Consider the following 22779-nt stretch of genomic DNA (forward strand, 5'->3'; position numbering starts at 1 on the left):
CACACTATGCCTGTCCAGAAGTGATCCGGGTAGGTTTCCGGCTCGTCTTCCCTTTTGTTATTTTACGTGTCTAAGATCACCCAACCAAGTGAGATATAGAAATGTAATGATTGATAAGACATAAGAAATGTAAGTATTTGATAAGGTAAGAGTTTGCTGATACCAACATGTGTATGTAGGGAGGGATACATGTTGCATAGTACATACACATCTCTCTCTTTCACTCTCTTTCGCTTTCTCTCTCTTTCACTCTCGCTCTCTCTCTCTTTCGCTCTCTCTCTCTTTCTCTCTATCAGGGAGAGAAGTATGATGGTCGCCGGGCAGATGTGTGGAGCTGCGGAGTCATCCTCTTTGCTCTGCTGGTGGTGAGAAAGTGTCCCGTTTGCCCTCTTTGCTTACGTCTTACACCTACCCAATCCTTTCAGATCGAGAGGAGGGGCTAGGGGTCCATTTGGAATTGAGTATTTGTGGAATTGGGTTATAACCTTGTGACCCAAAATAACTGGTCGGTTTGCTTGGCACAAATGAAGCCTAGCCCTAGACTAAAAAGTATGTTCAATGGAGATTTTCCATTGAAGGTGCTTCTTTGTCCAAGACTAGGTTTAATCTGTGCCTGGTTATAACCAGCCCAACATGTGTTTGTATGTGCAGTCACGCCTCCCATTCCTTGTAAAAAGGCCTATTTAACAGTAACGTCCCTGTTCCCCTGTCCTCTCCTCCGTAGGGGGCCCTACCATTTGACCATGACAACCTGCGTCAGCTCCTTGAGAAGGTGAAGAGTGGGGTGTTCCACATGCCCCACTTCATTCCCCCGGACTGCCAGGCCCTGCTCAAAGGCATGATTGAGGTCGACCCCGACAAGAGGCTCACGGTACGAGAGAGGAGGATAGGCAGGCTGAGCGGTAGTGGGAGAAGGAGGCAGGGAGGGAGAGGTTAACCCCCCGACAAGAGACTCACGGTACGAGAGAGGAGGATAGGCAGGCTGAGCGGTAGTGGGAGAAGGAGGCAGGGAGGGAGAGGTTAACCCCCCGACAAGAGACTCACGGTACGAGAGAGGAGGATAGGCAGGCTGAGCGGTAGTGGGAGAAGGAGGCAGGGAGGGAGAGGTTAACCCCCCGACAAGAGACTCACGGTACGAGAGAGGAGGATAGGCAGGCTGAGCGGTAGTGGGAGAAGGAGGCAGGGAGGGAGAGGTTAACCCCCCGACAAGAGGCTCACGGTACGAGAGAGGAGGATAGGCAGGCTGAGCGGTAGTGGGAGAAGGAGGCAGGGAGGGAGAGGTTAACCCCCGACAAGAGACTCACGGTACGAGAGAGGAGGATAGGCAGGCTGAGCGGTAGTGGGAGAAGGAGGCAGGGAGGGAGAGGTTAACCCCCCGACAAGAGACTCACGGTACGAGAGAGGAGGATAGGCAGGCTGAGCGGTAGTGGGAGAAGGAGGCAGGGAGGGAGAGGTTAACCCCCCGACAAGAGGCTCACGGTACGAGAGAGGAGGATAGGCAGGCTGAGCGGTAGTGGGAGAAGGAGGCAGGGAGGGAGAGGTTAACCCCCCGACAAGAGACTCACGGTACGAGAGAGGAGGATAGGCAGGCTGAGCGGTAGTGGGAGAAGGAGGCAGGGAGGGAGAGGTTAACCCCCCGACAAGAGACTCACGGTACGAAGGTGGGGATGAGATTGAGATGCCTAAAATGTAGCCAAAAGTGATGAGAGAATCTCTTTCCAATTTCAAAAGTCAGGCCCAGCAGGAATTGTTTACACCTTGCGCTAGCAGCCATCTGTGTCTTTGAACAGACTGTACTAATCGTTCCATCTGCCCTCTCGCCCTTCCAGCTAGAGGCCATCCAGAAGCACACCTGGTATCAGTAAGTATGGATTAGTTTGGTCTGCCTTTGAATTCTAAATAGGGATGAATTGGGAATTTGAAGTTGATGCCAAACATTGTGTATGGGGCCCAGTGTTTTGGGTCACTAACATGGGGATGTGTGTCTTTGTGTGTGGTGTGCGTGTATTTGTTTGTCTGCGTGCGTGTGTGTGTCTCAGGTCGGGTCGTAACGAGCCTTGTCCTGAGCAGCCCGCTCCCAGGCGGGTGTGTGTGGGGCGCATCCTGTCACTGACCGAATTGGACCCGGACGTGCTGGACAGCATGCACTCTCTGGGCTGCTTCAGAGACCGCGGGAAACTCACCCGTGACCTGCAGTGTGAAGAGTACGTGTGTCTGTTTGTGTGTGTGTGTCTGTGTGTGTCTTCTCTCACGTTTCTCTCTTTGTCATCTGTCTCTTTCTTTTGTTGTTTTGTCTAGCTGGGCCCATGTCCACCTTTTGTGTCTTCTTTCTTCTTGTGTTCAACCTGTCTCTCGTCTTGCTACCTTCCTCCAAATTGTATTCCTGAATTGAAATATTTCTACACAAATCTCCCCATGACTTTCGTTTGGCGATTTACGAGAAAGTCCAAGTGCGTATCTCAAGATTCAACTCTCTTTAAAGGCCTCCCTCCCTCCCTCTCTCTCTCTCTCTCTCTCTCTCTCCGTCCCTCCCTCCCTCCCTCCCTGCCTCTCTCTCTCCGTCCCCCAGAGACAACCAGGAGAAGATGATCTATTATCTCCTGTTGGACAGGAAAGAGCGTTACCCCAGTTACGAGGATGAGGATTTGCCGCCCAGAAATGACGTAGGTGAGTCCCTAGGTGTCAGGAGCGAGCCACTAACCGCACTGACTTGACTCCGTCCCTGTCTGGTCCACAGTCTTCCTCCTACCCCTCTGTCTCTGTGTCCCGGTGTGCACCTCGCTCCTGCTTCTCCACGGACCCACCTTTTAAACCCAATTCCTCATTTTGCTGTTCGAATCTGGACACTGATGCATATGAGTGTGGGGTAAAAGTGTGTTTGGGGAAAGGTGTGTTGTGTGTGTGTGTTTGGGTTGTGTATCTGTGTGTGTGTGTAGGGGGGAGGTTAGGTATGTGTAGGGGCTGCCTGTGTGTGTGTGTCGGGATATTTTAGTAGATGTGAGAGCCTTACTATATACATTGTATGTTCTGATTAGGGGGGTTGGGGGGCTCTTACTGCGTAATGGACTAACTCCACCCTGGTGTCCCTCAGCGGACCCCCCTCGTAAGCGAGTAGACTCTCCCATGCTGACGCGTCATGGCCGCTGCCGCCCGGAGAGGAAGAGCCTAGAGGTGTTGAGTGTGACCGAGCAGGGGTCTCCCACCCCGACCCGCAGGGCCCTGGACACGGCCGCACACAGCCAGAGGTACTGGAGGGGTGTCACACACACGGTCCACAAACACACACAAAAAAGGCAAATGCAGGCACACACTTACAAAGACAGACAGGCGCACACGCACACACACACACACACACATACGCATACACACATATTACATTCTTACTGGCCAAAAACATTTTGTTAGCCACATCAAGTGAATTCAGAAAGTATTCAGACCCCTTGACTTTTTCCACATTTTGTTACGTTATAGCCTTATTCTAAAATTGATTAAATTGTATTTTTTCCTCATCAATCTACACACAATACCCCATAATTACGAAGCAAAAAACTGTTTTTAGAAATGTTTGCAAATGTATTAAAAATACAAAACTGAAATATACATTTACATAAGTATTCAGACCCTTTACTCAGTACTTTGTTGAAGCACCGTATGCACCGATTATAGACTCAAGTCTTCTTGTCTATAATACTACAAACTTGGCACACCTGTATTTGGGGAGTTTTCCCATTCTTCTCTGCAGATCCTCTCATGCTCTGTCAGGCTGGATGGGGAGCGTCGCTGCCCAGCTATTTTCAGAGTTGTTCGATCGGGTTTAAGTCCGGGTCTGGCTGGGCCACTCAAGGACATTCAGAGATGTGTCCGGATGCCACTCCTACGTTGTCTTGGCTGTGTGCTTACGATCGTTGTCCTGTTGGCAGGTGAACCTTCACCCCAGTCTGAGGTCCTGAGCACCCTGGAGCAGGTTTTCATCAAGGATCTCTCTGTACTTTGCTCTGTTCATCTTTCCCTCTATCCTGACTAGTCTCCAAGTCCCTGCCGCTGAAAAACAGTATGATGCTGCCACCACCATGCTTCACCGTAGGGATGTTGCCAGGTTTCCTTCAGATGTGACGCTTGGCATTCAGGCCAAAGAGTTCAATCTTGGTTTCATCAGACCTGAGAATCTTGTTTCACATGGTCTGACTCCTTTAAGTGCCTTTTGGCAAACACCAAGCGGGCTGTCATGTGCCTTTTACTGAGGAGTGGCTTCCGTCTGGACACTCTATCATAATGGCCTATTGGTGGAGTGCTGTCCTTCTGGAAAGTAACTCTGGAGGTCAGTCAGAGTGATCATTGGCTTCTTGGTCACCTCCCTGACCATGGCCCTTCTTTCCCGATTGCTCAGTTTGGCCGGGCGGCCAGCTCTAGGAAGATGTCTTGGTGGTTCCAAACTTTTGCCATTTAAGAATGATGGCCACTGTGTTCTTGGGGACCTTCAATGCAGCAGAAATGTTTTGGTACCCTTCCTCAGATCTGTGCCTTGACACAACCCTGTCTTGGAGCTCTACGGACAATTCCTTCAACCTCATGACTTGTTTTTTGCTGTGATATACACTGTCAACTGTGGGACCTTATATTGAGAGGTGTGTGCCTTTCCAAATAATGTCCAATCAATTGAATTTACCACAGGTGGACTCCAATCAAGTTGTAGAAACATCTCAAGGATAATCAATGGAAACAAGAAGCACCTGAGCTCAATTTCGAGTCTCATAACAAAGGGTCTGAATACTTATGTAAATAAAGGTATTTCTGTTTTTTTCCTTTTAATAAATTTGCAAACATTTCTAAAAACCTGTTTTTGCTTTGTCATTATGGGGTATTTTGTTTAGATTGATGATCACTTTTAGAATATTGATGACATTTGGGTGACATTTTTTTTGTTCCTTTCACCTTAATGATAGTGACCTTTAAAATGATGACCTCTTGTGACCCCTCTACAGGTCTCGATCAGTCAGTGGGGCGTCCACCGGCCTCTCCTCCAGCCCTCTCAGCAGTCCCAGGGTAAGAGGCTTGTTGGCCAACACTTTTAACATCCTCTCTGAAATGATAAAGTATACAACGTTGACCCTGAACTGTCTTCTCATATACAGTATATGTCAGAAAATGGTTGTCTTTTTTTGCAACGTTCAAAGATTTATTGACGATTTTCACATTGCTTTAACGTTGCGTTAATGTTGCTATAATGCTTCCTCTAACTCACTCAAGATCCTTGGTCATTCCGAGCCATTTTACATGTCATACCACACTATCAGAATAACTCTCCCTCATTTGGAGTTTCTTTGGCATTTCTCTTCTTCTTCTTCTTCTTTCTCCACATCCACACTTTCGAGAATATATGGCACAACTTTAAAAACGTGCATATTTTGTAAAGCAACACAGCACATAAAGTAAAGATAAAACGTGTTTGGGTTGCAGAAATGAAAGATATATTTTTCACCTCCCCTTGTTGATCATCGTTGGTAGTCATTGTTGGTTTACGTTTTTTTTTAGTTGTGTTCCACTTGTAACCGTGAAAATGTCAACATACTTGTTGAATTATTATTTTCCGGATCAGCAAAAGCAGAAACAGAGTCATAATGTATTGCTTGCGCCATTTTGTTGTTTTTGTCTTCCATTATATTTCTGACATGGAGTGATTTTTGCGTGTTGGGTTATCTAAAGTGTTAAAAAAAAGAAGAGTGAGGTTGGAACATAAATGGTTGAATGCAGGGTCAGAACTAATGATTTTACATTCAGTTATACAAATAGCTCACATCATCAGTGCAGTTTCTTCACCATCATTCAAGAAGCACTCCTTTGTCATAACCCATAACACTCATTTCCATCCCTCTTTTTCCATTTTCCCATCCCTCTCTTTCTCTTCTTCTTTTCCATCCCCCCCCAGTCCTATCAGAGCCCCGTCTTCACGTTCAGCCAATCAGACGTCACTTCCACCACCACTCACACTAAGGACAAATCCAAACCAGGAAGTGCTACCACGCCTCGGTCGGCCCGAGCCCACGACAAACCCAAAGCTGCCCAGAACCCCAAAACCCAGACCCTGCCCACCACCACCAAGGGCGGTCCCGCCACCAATCGGCCCCACCTCCAGCCCATCAAGTCTCTCCCCATCCACAACTCACCCTCCCGCTCGCCCTCCCCCTCCTCTCACCCATCCCCCGCTTCTTCTTCTTCCCCTCGCCCTCCGTGCTCAAGTCGGTCACTAAGAGCTTCTACCCCAACTCTACCCACTCTGTGTCGCAGGTCACCCCCCAGGGCTCTCCGCTGCCCACCCCCATGGGCACCCCCGTCCACCACCCCCACCACCCCTCCTCCTCCACCCCTCCCTCCAACTCCTCCTCGTCCTCCTCCTCACGGGCGGAGGGAGGCGGAGGGGTGGGCTCCCTGTCCCTGACTCCGCCCTCCAGCCCCGGAGGGAGTGGCGGCATGGCGGCTAGCAGCTCCGCCCACTGGAGGACCCGTCTGAACTCGTTCAAGAACAACTTGCTGGGCTCGCCCCGCTTCCACCGCCGTAAGATGCAAGGTAACTACATAGCAATCGATTTTAAACACTTCAAATGGACTTTTAGCAAATTAGAATACAGAGCTCCATGGAACAAATGTCTTGTTTTCTCAGTACCCACATTAGAGGACATGTCCAGCCTGACCCCAGAGTCCAGCCCTGAGTAAGTCATACACACACACACACTCATGAACATGCCTCCCAGATGCCCTGCGTCGAGGACCAACTCATTTGACACCGCCACAACCTTCTCTTTGTGTGTCTGTCTGTCTGTCTGTCTGTGCCTGTCTGTTTGTCCGTCTGTGTCTGTCTGTGTCTGTCTGTCCGTCTGTGTATGTGCATCATGCTCCCTCAGGCTGGCTAAGAAGTCATGGTTTGGGAACTTCATCAGCCTGGAGAAGGAGGAGCAGATCTTCGTGGTGATCAGAGACAAGCCGCTGAGCTCTGTCAAGGCAGACATCGTCCACGCCTTCCTCTCTGTGAGTATCTGACTCTGCGCTGAACATCCTGAGTTAACAATGTCCGAGACTTGTCTTGAGAAAGGCCTACATTCTAGCTTGTTTTTTTTTTTGTGTTTAAAAAAAAATCACACTTCAGTCCTAGTAATATGGTCATGTTTTTGAAGTGTTAGGAATTCATCTTGTGAGCCTTTATATTTTCAATATAATCCTCAAATGGAAGAGTTCAACTCTCTCTCTTATCATTCTCTCCAATACCCCAATCTCACATTGACTCTCTTTATCTGTCTCCCCCTCTTTTACTTTGTCTAACCACCTCTCCTTTCCTTTCTTTTCATTACCCCACATATTTATCCCTCCCTTTACTTACCCTATCCAACCCCCGGCCCAGATCCCCTCCCTCAGCCACAGCGTCATCTCCCAGACCAGCTTCAGGGCCGAGTATAAGACCTCTGGCGGCCCCTCCGTCTTCCAGAAGCCTGTGAAATTCCAGGTGGACATTGCCTTCTCCGAGGGAGAGAGGGAGCGGGAGAGGGAGAAAGCCGAGCGGGAGGGCAAGAGAGAGGCAGGCATCTACAGCGTGACGTTCAGCCTCATATCAGGCAAGTGGAGCTTGGAAGGGGAAGGACCGGTGTCAGTTGGTGATTTACAGCATCTGGTTTATATGGTGGAGAGCTTTGGCTGTGTGTGTGTGTGTGTGTGTGTGTGTGTGTGTGTGTGTGTGTGTGTGTGTGTGTGTGTGTGTGTGTGTGTGTGTGTGTGTGTGAGTGTGAGTGTGTGTGTGTTGGTGGGTGGGTGTGTGCGGTGCAGGTGTGTGTGTGTCTTTAGTACTGGTAGAAGCTTGCATCCTCTCAATGCCTTTATGTGTGTGTGTGCGTGCGTGCGTGCGTGTGTGCGTGCGTGTGTGTTCGCAGGTCCTAGTCGCAGGTTCAAACGAGTGGTGGAGACCATTCAGGCCCAGCTTCTCAGCTCCCACGATCAGCCAATGGGGGTCTCTGGTGAGTCACACACACTCTCTGTTACCCACACACACCAACCTCACACACCATTTTCCCACATCCAGGTTCACGTCATGATAACTTAAATGAATAATCCATCATTTGCGTTGGAAATGGTTGAAATTGTTATAAATGTTTGTATATGTTTACAAATAATGAAATACGAATGTATTAATAGTATGCACACTATTAATAGTTGATTCATTATTTGTGAAGATTATTATAGTGTTTACCCCACATTCTTACACACACTGGTTTCACCTACATGAATGTAGTCACTGTATTCTCTCCCTCTACAGACCCCTTCCCAGACGAGAAGAACAGTCGGCCCCACGGTACCCCCACCCGCCAGAACTCCCGGCGCTCCGAGGGCGGGGGCGACCGGTGCGAATGGGGCGAGCGAGGGGATGGAGGAGGTATCGGAGGCGGCATCGGAGGCAGTGGGGGGGTCCTGCAACGCCGAGGCTCCGGGAAGGAGAGGACCCGACTACTGTCCTCCAATGGAACACAGTCCCAACCCTAAATCGGAGAGAGAGAGAGAGAGAGAGAGAGAGAGAGACCAGTCGGGTAGCAGGTGTCCAGACTCCATTGGTGAAAAAAACAAGACAAATTGTCATCAGACGAAACCCAAACCCTTCACAAACCATGAGGTATACAGTATCTCCCATTCAACCCCTAGAAGATGTCTCAACAAGATGCTTTAAGCCTGAACACAAGCTGATATTTTTTTCTGCTTTTCACCTGTGTTAAAATATACATTCATGTTGATTCACTGAATCAAGCAGGGATCCCATTCAAACCAGTAATAAAACAAAAACATTTTTCCAGAGGGGATACAATAGATGAGCCAGACACAGCACAGGTCAAACTAGGAACTTTGAAGAAGCGCTAATTTGCATGCCAATTAGCCAGTCATTACGATAAAGGGTGTTTGATTTGGATTATAAGATCTGCTAGCATACCATTCCTTTGCAATAACTCAAGCAAAAAGTTCAGAACGGGTTTCAACAATCCTGTGATGGTTCTCAAGAATCCACAACGCCCCCTTCCCGTACCTCTACCCCACAGCAGCATAACTGAAAAGGATACCCGATGGATACCTTGATGTGCCCAACATTGTACGTACATTTACTCAAAAGACAATGAAAGGTGATGGAGACACGTAGAGAACCCTCTTGCTTATTATCACAGACCACCCATTCCAGAAGTTAGAACCGGCTGCCAGCTCAATGAATGACTTTGGCCACAACACCTTCAGATCATGTTTTAAAAGGGAGAAATGAGGTCCTTTAAAAAAAAAAGGCATTTTCAACATCCTCTTCTTTTGCGGTCAAGAAATGCAAATTAAGCTAACTAAGTGAATGTGAAAAATATTTTTTTATTTAGGTTTAGTTAAGATGATGTAGTTATTGATTTTGAGGTTGGCGCTATCAGCAGAGATACAGGAGAGGAACGACAACAGGAAGATTTGACATCCTCGACATATCTGCTCCAGTATCTGAATGTGGAACCCACGCCGATGGGAATTTGAACGGAAGTCGGAACGAAGTCACCATTGATGTATTAGAAAAAACATTTTTGTTGTATTTTCTTTTTACTCAGAGACAAATACAATGTAACCAGGATGTAAGCGTCGTCGGGAAACCTTTGCTCTGAAGAAAAATATTTTTGATTTGAAGAGAAATATGAAAATATATTGAAGGAAAAAAAACATGGGCAAATAGTTACATGGGTTGGACTTCCACTATCTGTCCCTGAATCAATGAGGAGAGAATTCCAGACCTATGGATTGGACAAACTCCATCTGAGCTTGTCTCATATCACCACCCTATTCACATATTGACTCCAAACATAGAGTTCAACACGCATTGATCGATGGACATTCTCATGAAGCTGTACTCAAAATGCTGACGTAATTACTCCTTGTTATCGAAAGACTTCAAAAAAAGGCAAACAAAATGATAGCCCTTCTGCCATCACCAATGAGCCAAGTGATCCATCCTCTGCACCCGCCCGCGGCGTCACCTTATATCACCGCTCTACAAGCAGACGTAGCTGTTTTGACGATCATGTATTACAACAGTATTATGTGATAGAAACTAGACACATTACCAGCCAGTCTTCCTTACTGCACAATATGCAACAGATGCAGAACGTTTTGAGATTTTCCATTTCCTTGTTTATGTATTTCCGTATTTATTTACTTATTTATTTACTGTTAATGTATTTATTGATATATTATTTATTTATGTGGGAAATGTATCTTGCACCAACAGAAATATATCAGGAGCTAGGGATATAATGTTTTTCTTGTCAACATTATTTTTTTCTTTGATTTCTTTCTCTTTCCCGGGACACTCATTTTGTTTTTTGGATCATGAACTTACAACATTTACATTCCTTCCCCGCATTCTGTCTAAATGTTAGTGTTTTAGTTTCTATTGTATGAATTTGTTTATATATTTTATGTTCTGTTTGGGGTCGAATTCACTGGGAACGAAACGGAAGCAAACGGGCTGACACAGGGACTACATAAAGTTGTCCAATGAGATACACTGTTTTTTTGTTTGCAACGTGTTTCGCTACGGTGGGCACTAATGAATATGACCCAGTTCTGATTATTGGATTGTAAGAGTTGAGTCAGTGACTGAGTCATGGGTTTATATTTCAGATCTGTTGCACCACCTGTGACCAGGTCACAGGCAAAGGGGTGAGAGGGACTCTCTTTAAGCATTCTGTAGAAAGTGACTGAGCCAGCAATGAGCACATTGCTCTAGCAAGCTAAACTGTCCGCATTCATTGGCAGACACGAGCAAACCACCATCGTACGTACACCTTTCCTCCGACAACATCAAACGCTCATACTGCTCCCATGTCTTTCTTTATGCTTTTCCCCTTGACTTGATGCGTCTGTCATCACCAGTTCCAGCCATCGTTGTGCGGACCACTTGACTTTGAGAGAGACCACGCTGTACACGTCGGGGGCGTCACCGTCGCTATTCACCTTTATGATTGTTCACTGTCATTTTCATCATCATCATCACCAAGATCATTATATTCATCATCCTTACTCTAGCTAAGATTGTAAACTATTGTCCATTCCTAAGGGTCAGTAGAATAAGGTGTTAAAAAAGAAATGTCTGTATCATAATTTAAATATAAAAGTGCACTATTATAACTATTGCCTGTGATAAAAAAAAAACATGAAACAATTATGGTTGAATTGATGGTCAAAATAAAGAGACATCCACCTTATTGTTATGATTATAATAATAAACTCTAAAATAGTGTGTCTGTTGTGTCCTTTGGGTTTCCAGCTAGATGTTCTAAAATTAATTTGTAATACATTGAGTCATAGGAGTCATGAGTTTTTACTCACCAAAGTAACAACACAGTGTGGTCAAAGACTTATTAACTTAGTTGTAGTCACCATCTGGTTACCTATAACTACAAACAGTTATTTTTTATTTATGAACTTATTTCCAGACACCTTCTAAACTACCTACAATGCACTATTTATCAACTTCACATGGAGAATTTACTCTGCGCTAGCTTGAGATGGCTAACGTTAGCCACTAGCCATGCAGCCTGAGTGTTGGCAGTGGTGAGCTACAGTCCACCAATCATGAGGAGTTGTAATGTAAACAACCAATTAGAATGCGCACAAGTGTGGGCCGCATGATCCTGCTCTGCAACTCCAGGCAGCTCTGAATTCTCCTGCACTGGCAGGCTTGCCTCTGGCTCAAAAGTACCTTGTCTGTTCTTCATTGTTTTTTTGTCTTCCAATTTGTTTGGTCAACTTTTCAACCTGTTCTCCATGAGGTAGGCTCTCAGAGTTTTTCATCCTTGGTTTAGTACAGTATCTGACTGACTGAGCTGATGGGATAATTTCCATCTGCCTGGAGCCTTCCTCCGATCGCCATTTTGTTGAATATTCTGTCTCCTGTGCCCAATGCTTCCTCTGGAATCCATCTACTTTGGATTTGCCTCCCTATATCGCCATTGGATTAGTTGACTCTCCCTCAGCCGGTGAAATGGCCTCTCTCTCAGAAGCGCCTCTCTCATTGGCTCTTCTTTGGTAGCTAACTCAGCCGTCAATCGGTAAGTCTCTGCTCTCTCTATGTTATATCTGCTGGATTTTTTTTGTGTGTTCTCTGGGTTCCTGCCTGTGCTAGACTAGTTGGTGTTGTTCTCTGGCTTACTACTTAGCTATGTCAACCGTGGTGGCTAGTTAGCTAGCTAGCAGGCTTAAATAACCAACTATGTATTTCCAAAATTTGGTTTACTTTAGTGTAGCTGTAAGCTAGGTGTTGATAGCAACTGGCTGATTCATGTAGTGCTAACGTAATGTTAGCAGGCTAGTTGGCTAGCAACCTTGCAAGCTGATTTGTAACAAAAAATGTATAAAGTATTTGCTTGCAAATTGGCAGAAAAGGTCATTGAAAGCAGTAGTCATGAGTGCAAACGATTTGGTTTAATTTGAAGTTATACATTTAAGTTTACATTAGGAAATAGGCTGGCTTGCTAAGTCCTCCATATTATGTCACACATTGCATTTTTTTTTCCTGCATTCTATGGAATTCTGATCAGTTTTATGTAATTTCTAGAAAAACTGAAAAGTGAGGTGTGTCTTTTCATTGGGACTTTTGATGTGTGCACTAATGCAAATCCATATGTTACATGTGCAGTTACATTTATGCTACCTACCCTTTAATCATTGAACCATGGGCAAAATGGGCATTTCCCCCATTATTGTAGGTGGTCCTGAGTACGCCTTTTAGTGGGCTGCAAAAATATCATTGCAGTCTACACAGCAGCCCATAAGTGAAAGAATGACTGTTCTCCTAGCAACAGGATATTATGCTGGCAGATTTTTTAAATATATATATTTTTTTACAAGAGTCAAAATCAAATTTTATTTGTCACATACACATGGTTAGCAGATGTTAATGAGAGTGTAGCGAAATGCTTGTGCTTCTAGTTCCAACAGTGCAGGAATATCTAACAAGTAATCTAACAATTCCCCAACAACTACCTAATACACACAAATCTAAAGGGGTGTATGAGTATATGTACATGTGAGTATATGGATGAGCGATGGCTGAGTGGCATAGGCGAGGTGCAATAGATGGTATAAAATACACTATATAAATGTGATATGAGTAATGTAAGATATTGTGTTCCCCTACAAAGACAGGCTTAACTTTGGGAATATCGCTTTTATTTTTGCACTATTATTTACAGCCACATTTGAAAAAATAAATGAATAATTTGATGTATTTTATACCAGCATTTCTTTTGAAAGTTTAATCAAATACTGGTATTTTGAAAGCTATTGTGTAGGCTATATTTAAAGAAATGCCATTTTAATAAAATACAAATATACAGCATGTTGTTGGAATTACTCAATAGAGTCTGCACAACGTAAATGGGTCTCTTGTGCTAGGCAGCGGGTTTTATACAGAGTACTGATGACTCCTTACTCCACCCACTAAATTCACTGCATTGCAATAGACAGTATATGGGATACATATTGACTTGTAGAGAGAACTTTTCTACCTGTCTCAGCTAAAGTGGGGTGGGAAAGACTCAGTAGGGTCTCTACTAACCAAATATGTGCAGTTTTTGAGGGGTACTTTGTTGCACGGCTTGCTGCCTGGCTTTTCACTCCACCACTCCATAGCATATTATAGTGCCTGTGAACTTAAAGTCACACCGGACAGTTATAGCCATAGATATGCAATATATAGTTAGTAGCAGTAATTGCATTGCATTCAATCTTAAAATGATGGATTCCTTAAGTCAGTGTGAAAGAGAATTAAAGGATACACAACTTCCACTTCCAATACCTGGCATTACAGTGTCTGGCAAAGCATGGACTTGTGATGGATGTGACAAGAAACTCTGAATCTTCTCATCGGTGCCCACATTTTAGACAACAGTCAGGTGGTAGTAGCTGTGGTGTTTATGTGTGCTTATTCTCTAAAGCAGTCTTATTATAGGGCAATGTGAATACAATGGCATGCGAGAGTATGTTTTACATCAGCTGTCAGACAGGAAATGACTACGTGATCCATTTAAAACTCTCCAGAAAAATGCCTTTGCTGAGCGTGATAGATAATACATGGATGTGTTGATTTATCTTTCAATCTTGTCTCTGTTATTGGTTTTGAAAACATGGTTGATAGGACTTTACAGTACACTGCTAACCTTGATAGAAAAGCAACACAGAGGCCTATAACTTGTAAATAATGTTCTCAGTTGCTCTTCTGAAAGCTCAATTAAACTGTACTGTTAGCCTTGTTGTCTCTTGTAATTCAATGTAAACTCTACAAAAAGGGACTTTGCTGACTTTAATCGATAATCATGACCATATAGCTTGAAAATAATCTTGTCTCTGTTATTTAAATAATTAAATAGGCAATAGGCCTTTACTGTATACTGCAAACCTTGATAGATAAGAGGCACATATCTACAGTGTTTTTTTCCATTGCTGTTCAGAAAGTGTGATTATAATGTGTCCCAATAGCCTGGTTAAAATTGATTAAATTTAACTTGTAAATAAATGAGATTTCATTTTGATACTTAAAAAAAATGTATTTAGTTGTTGTTGTTGAGTGTGTATTAATTTCAGGACCATGGATAGTACCAGATCATTTAAACCTGTGTTGCTGGATATGTAGGACACAGTACCCCTCCAAAACTAATTTGGTTAGTAGAGACCTTACTGAGTATTTCCCACCCCTTCAGCTGAGACAAGTATACAAGTTCTCTCTACAAGCCAATATGTATCCCATGTACAGTATATTACAGTGTATTGCATTGGGAGCTATAGAGGGGGTGGAGAATGAAGTGCTGCTCATTGTGAACAACACAGTGCCCCTCCAAAATGAACCATATTTGGCTAGTAGAGACCCTACTGAGTATTTTCCACCCCACTTTAGCTGAGACAGATAAAAAAGAAAGAAAGTTTTCTCTACATGCCAACATATATCCCATGAGCAGTCTATACCAGTGTATTGCATTTGGGGCTATGGAGGGTGCGGAGTGAAATGCCAGCAGCAGGACGTGTGACACAGTCCACCTCCAAAACAAACATATTTGAATCTTCTCATCGGTGCCCACATTTTAGAAAACAGTCAGCTTTTCCTGAGTATTTTCTACTTCACTTTAGCAGAGACGGGTATAAAAGTTATATTTTTACAAGCCAACATATACAGTGAGTACACCAAATATTAGGAACAGCTTAATGTTTTGTATGCTCAGTGTATATCCCGTGTACAGTCAATTACAGTGTATTGCATTTGGGGCTATAGAGGGGGGTGGAGAACGAATCGCTGATGAGTATCTACGACACAGTCCCCCACCAAAACTGACTGTATTTGGTGAGTAGGGACCATACAGAGTATATTCCACCCAACTAGAGCTGAGATAGGTAGAAAAATGTTCTCTCTACAGCCCAGTCTTCTCAACATTTTTTTATTTATTATTATTATTTTATTTTTTTCCACCTTTATTTAACCAGGTAGGCTAGTTGAGAACAAGTTCTCATTTGCAACTGCGACCTGGCCAAGATAAAGCATAGCAGTGTGAACAGACAACACAGAGTTACACATGGAGTAAACAATAAACAAGTCAATAACACAGTAGAAAAAAAGGGGAGTCTATATACATTGTGTGCAAAAGGCATGAGGAGGTAGGCGAATAATTAAAATTTTGCCGTTTAACACTGGAGTGATAAATGATCAGATGGTCATGTACAGGTAGAGATATTGGTGTGCAAAAGAGCAGAAAAGTAAACAAATAAAAACAGTATGGGGATGAGGTAGGTGAAAATGGGTGGGCTATTTACCAATAGACTATGTACAGCTGCAGCGATCGGTTAGCTGCTCAGATAGCAGATGTTTGAAGTTGGTGAGGGAGATAAAAGTCTCCAACCTCAGGGATTTTTGCAATTCGTTCCAGTCACAGGCAGCAGAGTACTGGAGCGAAAGGCGGCCAAATGAGGTGTTGGCTTTAGGGATGATCAGTGAGATACACCTGCTGGAGCGCGTGCTACGGATGGGTGTTGCCATCGTGATCAGTGAACTGAGATAAGGCGGAGCTTTACCTAGCATGGACTTGTAGATGACCTGGAGCCAGTGGGTCTGGCGACGAATATGTAGCGAGGGCCAGCCGACTAGAGCATACAAGTCGCAGTGGTGGGTGGTATAAGGTGCTTTAGTGACAAAACGGATGGCACTGTGATAAACTGCATCCAGTTTGCTGAGTAGAGTGTTGGAAGCAATTTTGTAGATGACATCGCCGAAGTCGAGGATCGGTAGGATAGTCAGTTTTACTAGGGTAAGTTTGGCGGCGTGAGTGAAGGAGGCTTTGTTGCGGAATAGAAAGCCGACTCTTGATTTGATTTTCGATTGGAGATGTTTGATATGAGTCTGGAAGGAGAGTTTACAGTCTAGCCAGACACCTAGGTACTTATAGATGTCCACATATTCAAGGTCGGAACCATCCAGGGTGGTGATGCTAGTCGGGCATGCGGGTGCAGGCAGCGATCGGTTGAAAAGCATGCATTTGGTTTTACTTGCGTTTAAGAGCAGTTGGAGGCCACGGAAGGAGTGTTGTATGGCATTGAAGCTCGTTTGGAGGTTAGATAGCACAGTGTCCAAGGACGGGCCGGAAGTATATAGAATGGTGTCGTCTGCGTAGAGGTGGATCAGGGAATCGCCCGCAGCAAGAGCAACATCATTGATATATACAGAGAAAAGAGTCGGCCGAGAATTGAACCCTGTGGCACCCCCATAGAGACTGCCAGAGGACCGGACAGCATGCCCTCCGATTTGACACACTGAACTCTGTCTGCAAAGTAATTGGTGAACCAGGCAAGGCAGTCATCCGAAAAACCGAGGCTACTGAGTCTGCCGATAAGAATATGGTGATTGACAGAGTCGAAAGCCTTGGCAAGGTCGATGAAGACGGCTGCACAGTACTGTCTTTTATCGATGGCGGTTATGATATCGTTTAGTACCTTGAGTGTGGCTGAGGTGCACCCGTGACCGGCTCGGAAACCAGATTGCACAGCGGAGAAGGTACGGTGGGATTCGAGATGGTCAGTGACCTGTTTGTTGACTTGGCTTTCGAAGACCTTAGATAGGCAGGGCAGGATGGATATAGGTCTGTAACATGCCTGTGTCAACATTGTATTTTTTTTCAGAATTGGACTTAACAAATATTTTGTATTTGTTTTCATGAATTACTGATTATATTTTCTTGTTGGCACAACAAATGTGGCCATTGATTAAAATCTGTGGAGGCTGCTGAGGGGAAGACGGCTTATAATAATGGCTGGAGTGGAGCGAATGGAATGGCATCAAACACATGGAAAGCATGTGTTTGATGTATTTGATACCATTCCACTAATTTCACTCCAGCCATTACCACGAGCCCGTCCTCCCTAATTAAGATGCCACCAACCTCCTGTGATTCAAATGTAATACAATTTGAATTTCTTATCCACATTACAATGGTTTGAAATGCGGGCTTTTATTTTGAAGGTATTTTCATTACCATACGAAGTGACGCCATCATTTGTGTTGCTGGAAGAATACGAGTTGAGAAGGAAGGTAGTTAACTACTTGGATGCGAGCAGAGAAGAGGAGGGTATTGGAGAAGGTCTCGACGTTTTCAACATTTTTTTGGATGCCAACCGCTGTTAGATCTCATCGAAGAAGGTATCGACGTCACTACAGGTGCCTGCGAAGTTCTCGAATTTTCGTCTTCCCCATAGATTCCAGGTATGCTAACGAAATGCCTTTACATCTTTAAATATTTTTTGGGTCATACACAGTTCGGAGATCCACGCGTATACTTGGCAGGGGGGTAGCTCTGTCAGCCAACGCTAACATGAATTAGAAAGCAATTGCTAACGTTAGCCAGTTAAACCAGATATTATCCTCTCTGGCTAAACTCGGCTATTTTTGGAGTCCATGACAATGAACAAAGTCAGCTAAGTTTGGTTTAGTTATGATATACAAGGAGTTCAATGTGTCTTAAAAGGCTATGCCTTTACTGACTGCAGTTTATTAATTTGTCGGTTAATGGCTAATTTCTGTTAGCAAACAATACGTGTTATTCGGCGTTAGCCATTTAGCTACTCTAGCCAAGTCATTCTGGAAAAATACATGTAAATTATGCGTGTCCGTATTTCCGTTTTTCGCTCACGACGAACAAGCGCGTACTAGTATGTAAAAGTAGCATCCATAAATGAGCTAGCTTGCTAGCCCTGTTAGCTAGCAAACTAGTGGTTCGGCTTGATTACGGTAAACCTGGTTGGATTACTACTTTCTCCATCCTAATAATGATTTGCATAACTGTAGGTCACTCTGCAATGTAAATTGAGTTCCTTGAACGCTTTAGTTACCGTAACGTTAGATCTGGCATTTAGCCAAATAACTAATGTTGCGGATGGGGTATACTACGATCAGGGTTTTCTAAAGCTAGCCAGCTTCAGTTAGCTTCACATTCCGGCTCAGCAGGCTTCATACATACTACGACAGAGGCTATTGTACGTCTGCCTGCCGCCACTTTTGGACTTCAATGCAGCCGTTTTTTCTTTCTCTCGATATCAATACATTTCTGGGGAACAATTAAGCACCGTACCGTGATATGTTTTCAATTAAAAATAGTAAGAATAAACAAATGGTTTCATAGGAAAGAGCCATTTCTCAAGCAAGAATTTTGCTAGGACTTCCTGGGAGTGGTCTCAGTGAGGAGGGGCCACCCAACCTGGACTCAGGGGTAGACAACATAGTAAATGTAAATCCAGGATACTCAATTACCATATGTTGTGTATTAATTTGTGGATGCCCATCCAGTTCGTATGATATGTTAGGAATTGTAGTTCGTATGATATGTTACAAATTGCAATTTGTACCGTGTGTTATGAATTTCAATATGTTAAGAATTAGCTAAATGTATATGTTAAGTATTCCAATTTGTTGTGGCTAACATTAACTAGGCTAAGGGTTAGGAGATACTTTTGTGTGTTTTATATAGTGTATGTGGACACCCCTTCAATTTAGTGGAATCGGCTATTTCAGCCTTATCCGTTGCAGACGGGTATAAAATCAAGCGCACGGCCATGCAATCTCCATAAACAAACATTTGGCAGTAGAATGGCTTTACTGAAGAGCTCTGGGGCACCGTCATAGGATGCCACCTTTCCAACCAGTCAGTTTGTCAAATGTAAGTGCTGTTGTTGTGAAGTGGAAACGTCTAGGAGCCGTCCGAGCAGCCGCACACACTCCTAAGATCACCATGTGCAATGCCAAGCGTCGGCTGGAGTGGTCAAGTTTGTCGCCGTTGGACTCTGGAGCAGTGGAAATGCGTTCTCTGGTGTGATGAATCACGCTTCACCATCTGGCAATCCGACGGATGATTCTGAACCCTACCTGCTCAGATGCATAGTGCAAACTGTAAAGTTTGGTGCAGGAGAAATATTGTTCTGGGGCTGTTTTCATGGTTTGGGCCCCTTAGTTCCAGTGAAGGGAAATATTAATGCTACAGAAAACAATTACATTCTAGATGATTCTTTGCTTCCAATTTTATGGCAAATGTTTGGGGAAGGCATTTCCTGTTTCTGCATGACAACGCCCCCGTGCACAAAACAAGGTGTATATACAGAAATGTTGAGATCGGTGTGTGAGAACTTGACTGGCCTGCACAGAGCTCTGACTTAAATCAACTCTATCAAGTACCTTCGGGATGAATTGGAACACTGACTGTGAGCCAGGCCTAATAGCCCAACCTCACTAATGCTCTTGTGGCTGAATGGAAGCAAGTCCCCACAGCAATGTTCCAACATTTAGTGGAAAGCCTTCCTAGAGTAGTGGAGGCTGTTATAGCAGCAAAGGCGGGACCAGCTCTATATTAATGCCCTTGATTTTGGAATGAGATGTTTGACAAGCAGGTGTCCACATACTTTTGGTCATGTAGGTTAAAGGGGAAGGGTTGGCTAACATGCTGTCATCGCAAAGTAGCTTAAAAAGTAGGCTTGTAAGTAGCTGCTAAAGTTGTCCTTGATGAAATTCGAACACCCGTCCACCCTACTTTCGTTTGTGCCTTCTGTCTTATGCAACCAACATATCATACAATTTGTGGGTCTCTGATTTACATTTACCTTGTTACAGCTAGTCTGAGACCAGGCTGGGAAAACTAGCTTTTATTGGCAAAGAGGTTTGGCACTCTTTCTTACCTAGTTGTGTGTATGTACTGACATGTTAGTGTAACTAACGTGCTGGCGCATCGATCAATGTTTTTAAATGTATGTCAAATGTAAACTCTTCTCTTGCATGTATGTTTCTTTGTGTCATACCCCAGTAAGACAAGTTGTTGGCTAATGGGGCTCCTAATAAATAACAATTATTGGTCTACTAACTAATTTACTGCTTGGTGACGTCGCAAGGCAGGCCTAAACTCCATCCCACAAACTCTTCAAACGGCTCTTACAAAAAAAGGGAATTTTCATCATTTTTACAATTTTATTCCAACCTCATAGTGTGGAAATATATAAAACACAGAAATCAAGTTTTTGACTGCACTCATCCACATTTACTGAATTGGTTGAACAGTGTAGAAGAGAACCGCCCCTGATTGTTCTTTTCTTCCTCATTGGGAACAGAAAGAAATGCTGCTCAGGTGTTTTCCCACAATTATTTTATAACGTTTTACTGTGCGTTTCAAATGCATGCTATCATTACTAGACGTGATAGGTATTATAACATGACTATTCATCCCATTGTAATGTTTGATTAATCAAATATTTGAAGGTTAATTAACTGCACCTGCTGATTTGGCCTCTTTTTGGCATGCTCCTCAAGAAATGCTGGCGGCCATGACAGACGCAAGGTGTGAGTTGGCTTGGGGGGTGTGGTTTGAATTGGGGGTGTCCTTGCCACCACCAAGACACTCATCTGTTAGAACCTTTGTCACAGTTGGTTCCCCCCACTCAATCTTTTACTAATTTGCATTATGACGGAGGAAAAATTGCTCAACAGACGACCGACTCCACAAGGAGTCTCTAGAGCAGGATGGGCCGGTTAAAGCCGGTTAAAGACGATGCTAGGACAATTGTGCGCCGCCCCTATGGGACTCCCGGTCAAGGCCGGTAAATACACAGCCTGGGATCAAACCGCAGGCTGTAGTGACGCTTCAACACTGCGATGAAGTGCCTTAGGCCTCTGCGTCACTCGGGAGACACCCCCCCCCCACTCAATCTTAAAGAAATCTCCCACGGGTTGAGTTCAATAACTGCAAACGAGTGAGTGATGAGATGTCGGAGGAGGCTTTGAATAAGTCAGTAGCCTACAGAGTAATGTGAGACGAATGCAATGGCTGAATTTATGTGGATAGTTCAGAATAAGTGTTTTGATAACTTTTAAAGTAATAGTAACAGATCTATGTAGAATAAACCATTTTTTTTTACATAATATCATAGCAGTGTTCTGCTAATATAACAATGCACATTTCATCTTTCATTGTCATTCCCATCCAATACAGACACAGTGCTTATCAGCATTTTGTCTAGTGATAATGAGCAGAGGTTAAAGCCCCCAAAACATCCATGACTAACTTGTCTGGGGCCAAGGTAACCTCCATCTTTTTATGTAAGAAAGTCATTACCATCATGCTTTTAGTGAAATGGGCTCATTTTGTACCTCACATTAAACTGCAAGTTTGACCAATTCCAGTCCCATTGCTTAGGTCTGGGGTCCTCTTTTATATAGGACTAAGAAGCTCAGTTCTGGTGAATATATTTTTTTATTTTAAGGTCATTCTTACCACAAATGTATTAAAATTACCTCCAGAAATGGGGCCCAATAACATTGGTTTAAAGGATGTTTGAGGTATTTTTAACTTTGGACCATGCATATAGCCTATGCATGGTCTATATGATCAGATGTTATATTAGCGGTCAGCTGTAGCCCAACTGATGAATCATAGTGGCTATAAAATGTATATGGGCTCAAGCATGGGGTTTGCCCATCTGCATTTACCCCATTGGACACATCTTGATTGTTATTATAAATCGTATATTATTCATTCAATTTGTTTCTATTACAAAACCTTAATTTCCCTTCATAGATGACACCGTCCCTTTTTAAGAGCTCCGCGTGAAATGCTGGTCGTAAAACTGCATTTTATAAAAGGATGACGCGCGCGCAATTGAAGGAGTAGGGAAATAAACGTGGCAGCAATGTAATCGGATCCCGTCACTTTATTTACAGAGGTCAAAACTGGCAGAAATCGTAGCTTTGGAAAGTTACATCCTGCATGATAAAGTATAGGCTTTAAATTACTTTGCCAGCAGCTACACTACACCCCTCTGAGTTAACCGCTGCTGTGGTGAGCATTCTAGACTATTTTAATTCCGTTCACCTGAACATCTGCGTGTCATCAACAATCATGCATGACAGTTCAGTGCACACAGGGTAACAGAAATTAAAATATTTGGGAATATACATTGAGTATACTAAGCATTCGTTACACCTTCCTAATACTGCGTTGCATCTTGTAAAATTCCTACGTTCTCCCACGTCACTCCGCTCCGCCGCACCTCCACTGGCTTCCAGTTGATGCTCGCATCATCTCCAAGACCCTGGCGCTTGCCTACCGAGGAGCAACGGGAACTGCCTCTACTTACCTTCAGGCTATGCTCAAACCCTACATCCCAACCCGAGCACGCCGTTCTGCCACCTGGTCTCTTGTCCCTCCCACCCCTTCA

At 44.1% G+C, this 22779-nt stretch overlaps 2 protein-coding genes across 3 annotated transcripts in view; both read left to right on the forward strand.

Annotated features, from left to right (window-relative positions):
- The window catches only part of LOC135504858 (serine/threonine-protein kinase BRSK2-like), a 17242-nt gene extending 5957 nt beyond the window's left edge, over positions 1–11285 (forward strand). The window contains exons 6-19 of the mRNA XM_064923757.1: positions 1–29; positions 297–365; positions 725–871; positions 1830–1861; positions 2040–2204; positions 2570–2667; positions 3092–3245; positions 4983–5043; positions 6286–6565; positions 6659–6707; positions 6900–7023; positions 7394–7604; positions 7917–8000; positions 8300–11285. The exon at positions 1–29 is cut by the window's left edge and continues 5 nt beyond it. Of these exons, the coding sequence (XP_064779829.1) occupies positions 1–29; positions 297–365; positions 725–871; positions 1830–1861; positions 2040–2204; positions 2570–2667; positions 3092–3245; positions 4983–5043; positions 6286–6565; positions 6659–6707; positions 6900–7023; positions 7394–7604; positions 7917–8000; positions 8300–8523 (1727 nt within the window). The 3' untranslated portion in view covers positions 8524–11285. The remainder of the gene's footprint in view (positions 30–296; positions 366–724; positions 872–1829; positions 1862–2039; positions 2205–2569; positions 2668–3091; positions 3246–4982; positions 5044–6285; positions 6566–6658; positions 6708–6899; positions 7024–7393; positions 7605–7916; positions 8001–8299) is intronic.
- Positions 11286–17593: 6308 nt separating this feature from the next.
- Positions 17594–22779, forward strand: part of LOC135504859 (carnitine O-palmitoyltransferase 1, liver isoform-like) — a 37055-nt gene continuing 31869 nt past the window's right edge. For both annotated transcript variants that reach the window (XM_064923759.1, XM_064923760.1), the window contains exon 1: positions 17594–17791. The gene's annotated coding sequence lies outside the window, so the exon portion shown is untranslated. The remainder of the gene's footprint in view (positions 17792–22779) is intronic.

This window comes from Oncorhynchus masou, chromosome 18 (assembly GCF_036934945.1).
Source record: "Oncorhynchus masou masou isolate Uvic2021 chromosome 18, UVic_Omas_1.1, whole genome shotgun sequence".
Lineage (NCBI taxonomy): Eukaryota > Metazoa > Chordata > Actinopteri > Salmoniformes > Salmonidae > Oncorhynchus > Oncorhynchus masou.